At 43.5% G+C, this 2,837-nt stretch overlaps 1 protein-coding gene across 1 annotated transcript in view; it reads right to left on the reverse strand.

Annotated features, from left to right (window-relative positions):
* Positions 1 to 6: 6 nt before the first annotated feature.
* LOC123142809 (uncharacterized) overlaps positions 7 to 2,837 on the reverse strand; it is a 6,209-nt gene continuing 3,378 nt past the window's right edge. The window contains exons 4-5 of the mRNA XM_044561552.1: positions 2,354 to 2,422; positions 7 to 517 (exon numbers count right to left, since the gene is read on the reverse strand). Coding sequence (XP_044417487.1) covers positions 494 to 517; positions 2,354 to 2,422 — 93 coding nt within the window. The 3' untranslated portion in view covers positions 7 to 493. The remainder of the gene's footprint in view (positions 518 to 2,353; positions 2,423 to 2,837) is intronic.

The following is a 2,837-nucleotide window of genomic DNA, read 5'->3' on the forward strand; positions in this document are numbered from 1 at the left end:
TACTCCCTCTGTACCGAAATGTAGGTCGCTGGGGCAAATGTTCCGACCAGGTGAAAATGGGCAAATGGACATTTATACCCTTAGTTTAAATTTTGAATCAGGTCGCTGGATCGTCTTCCACCTCCGCCACCGCCCCTGCCCTCCACCTCCGCCTCCGGCCCCGCCCTCCACCTCCGCCTCCGCCCCCGCCTCCGTCCCCGCCCTCCACCTCCGCCTCGGCCCCCGCCTCCACCTCCACCCACGCCGTCCTGGGGCTCCTCCTGGACCGCGCGCGCCCAGGTGATGCTCTGCTGCCGCCTGCTCGTGGAGGCGAGCTGGTGCTGTGCTGCTGTCCGCTGGTGGAGTCGAGCTGCTGCTCTGCTGCCGGCTGCTGGTGAAGGCGAGCTGGTGCCCGCACGCGCCCAGGGGAGCTGCTGCCGCTGAAGCACTCACCGCACACAGGAGCTGCTGCCGCTGAAGTACTCGCCGCTGCACAGGAGCTGCTGGCCTAGGTTCATCTCCTCGCCCAGTACCCGCTCTGCATCAATTTGATGATCATAAGCAATCAGATGATCATAAACTAAGACTTGCTCATATGAGTAAACAATTTGATGATCATAAACAAGAGTAATTCAAAGAAATATTTGTTGCCAATAATTCAAGACAAGAGTAATTCAAGAGATAATTGCTGCCAATGATTCGAGTGAATACTCCATCAGAATTTGTTCAAATTATTGAGATGACGACGGATAGACGACATGTAATTAACCTGGGGAGAAAAGGCCACCAATAACCATGAGTTCATGTATTGGTTTTGATCTCAGGAAGCAAGGTTTTGATTTCTTACAACATGCCACTACTCTAGGAGAAAATTTTGGTATCTCATGAAGAAATTATGAGGTTTACTCTGCCAATAGCCCTGATCTGAATGGCCTTGACCTTGGGTTCTTCAACTCGTTGCAATCTCTAACAGATTGTCTAAGCCCTAGAACGCTTCAAGATCTTATCAAGGGTGTGCTAGATGAATTTGAAAACTATGAGGTTTACAAGCTGAACAGAGTTTTCCTATCTCCACAAGCTTGCATGGTTGAAATCTTGAACCATGCAGGGGGCAATGGGTATAAAATACCCCATGCGAACAAGGAAAGGCTAGAGAACCTTGGGATGCTACCTCCAAGACTTACATGCCCTCCAGAGGTATATGCAAATACCCTGCACAATCTTGGGATAATGGAGAGAGTTGCTTGTTGAGATGCTTGTCGAGATGCTTGAGGAGTTGCTTGTTGAGATGCTTGTCGAGATGCTTGTTGAGATGCTTGAGGAGTTGCTTGTTGAGATGCTTGAGGAGTTGCTTGTTGAGATGCTTGAGGAGTTGCTTGTTGAGTTGCTTGTCGAGATGCTAGTTGAGATGCTTGAGGAGTTGCTTGTTGAGATGCCTATCGAGATGCTTGTTGAGATGCTTGAGGAGTTGCTTGTTGAGATGCTTGTCGAGTTGCTTGTTAAGATGCTTGTGATTATTTGTGTGGAGTATGTGTAACTCCTTGTTTGTGTGGAGTATGCGTAACCCTAGAGATGTGGCTTGTGTGGAGTATATGTAACTCCTTGAGAAGAGACTTGTGTGGAGTGCATCATTTGTATGATCATTTTCGGAAACCCCATGTGAAATTACTCCATATGTTTGCAAAAGGCTTCTATGGACTGGATTTTACTCCATACATATGATCATTTTTGTTTGAAAAGTTTCATTTAATTTTGTGTGGAGTACATCATTTGTGTGATCATTTTTGTTTAATTAAGAGAGAAGAGGAGAGGGCACTGGAAGAGAGAGAGAGAGAGAGAGAAGAGAAGAGAGGGAACCGGAAGATAATCCAGTTTCATTTGATTTAGGTCTCATATTGTTGCACTATTGTAAGAACTACTCCTACTCCAAGAACTACTCCTACTCCTATTTTTAATTAAAACTAAACAGCAGGTCCACATGATTCTAATTTTAATTTAAGGAAAATTCCACACGATTTTACTTGTATGGCCTATCGCGATTTTACTGAAACTACTCCTGATTTTACAGAAACTACTCCTATCATGATTTTGCTGTCATTAATATGCAAGCAACAATTAAGTTCACAATATTATGCAAGTTAACAAGCTTCAGTAGCCCAAGTTTCAGTACATAAGTTAACAGAAGCTACAGACGACAACTTTTAAAAGAAGCTACTCTGCACTCTACCTGCAGTAGATAAACAAATTGTATACAGGGAGTATGTACTGAGATTGCAGTGAAAACAAATAAGAAGAACACATTTAGTCTGATTGTGTTATTGACAATTTAAAGCATTTTTTGATACACACATTGTGAATGATGGCATGGTCTTACAGTAGCTGGAGCTTCCAAGACACTCAGGGCATTCCTCTTCAACTTCACCTCCACACCATTCTTCAGAACCTGCTTTTATGATAATATCTCAGGAATTAGAACAAGATACCACATTTGGTTGCTTGACTAGCTAATTTCTGAAAAGAAAAGTGAAGTCAAAAGACATTATTTCTTTCACTCCATTGCAATTGTCAATCATTATAGAGAACCAGCCACTAGCTAAGCAGAGTTTCAGTGGGATGCCCAAATAATAATTGGAAGCAAGAATCACTTTATAAGCAGAGTTTCAGTAGAATCTCAAGATTCATAGCAGAGTGAGAATCCAGCATCTGATATCTGGAGGATTGGTGAACACTGAACATTTGATGCAGTTACATAAATCCAAAGCTATACTAAGTTACCAGCAGTAAGAATCACTTTATAACACAGCAAAAAATTGCAGCACAAGGTAACTATTCCAAGACTGAACTTAGCGCAGTAGGTG

The sequence above is a fragment of the Triticum aestivum genome, chromosome 6D, assembly GCF_018294505.1.
Source record: "Triticum aestivum cultivar Chinese Spring chromosome 6D, IWGSC CS RefSeq v2.1, whole genome shotgun sequence".
Taxonomy (NCBI): domain Eukaryota; kingdom Viridiplantae; phylum Streptophyta; class Magnoliopsida; order Poales; family Poaceae; genus Triticum; species Triticum aestivum.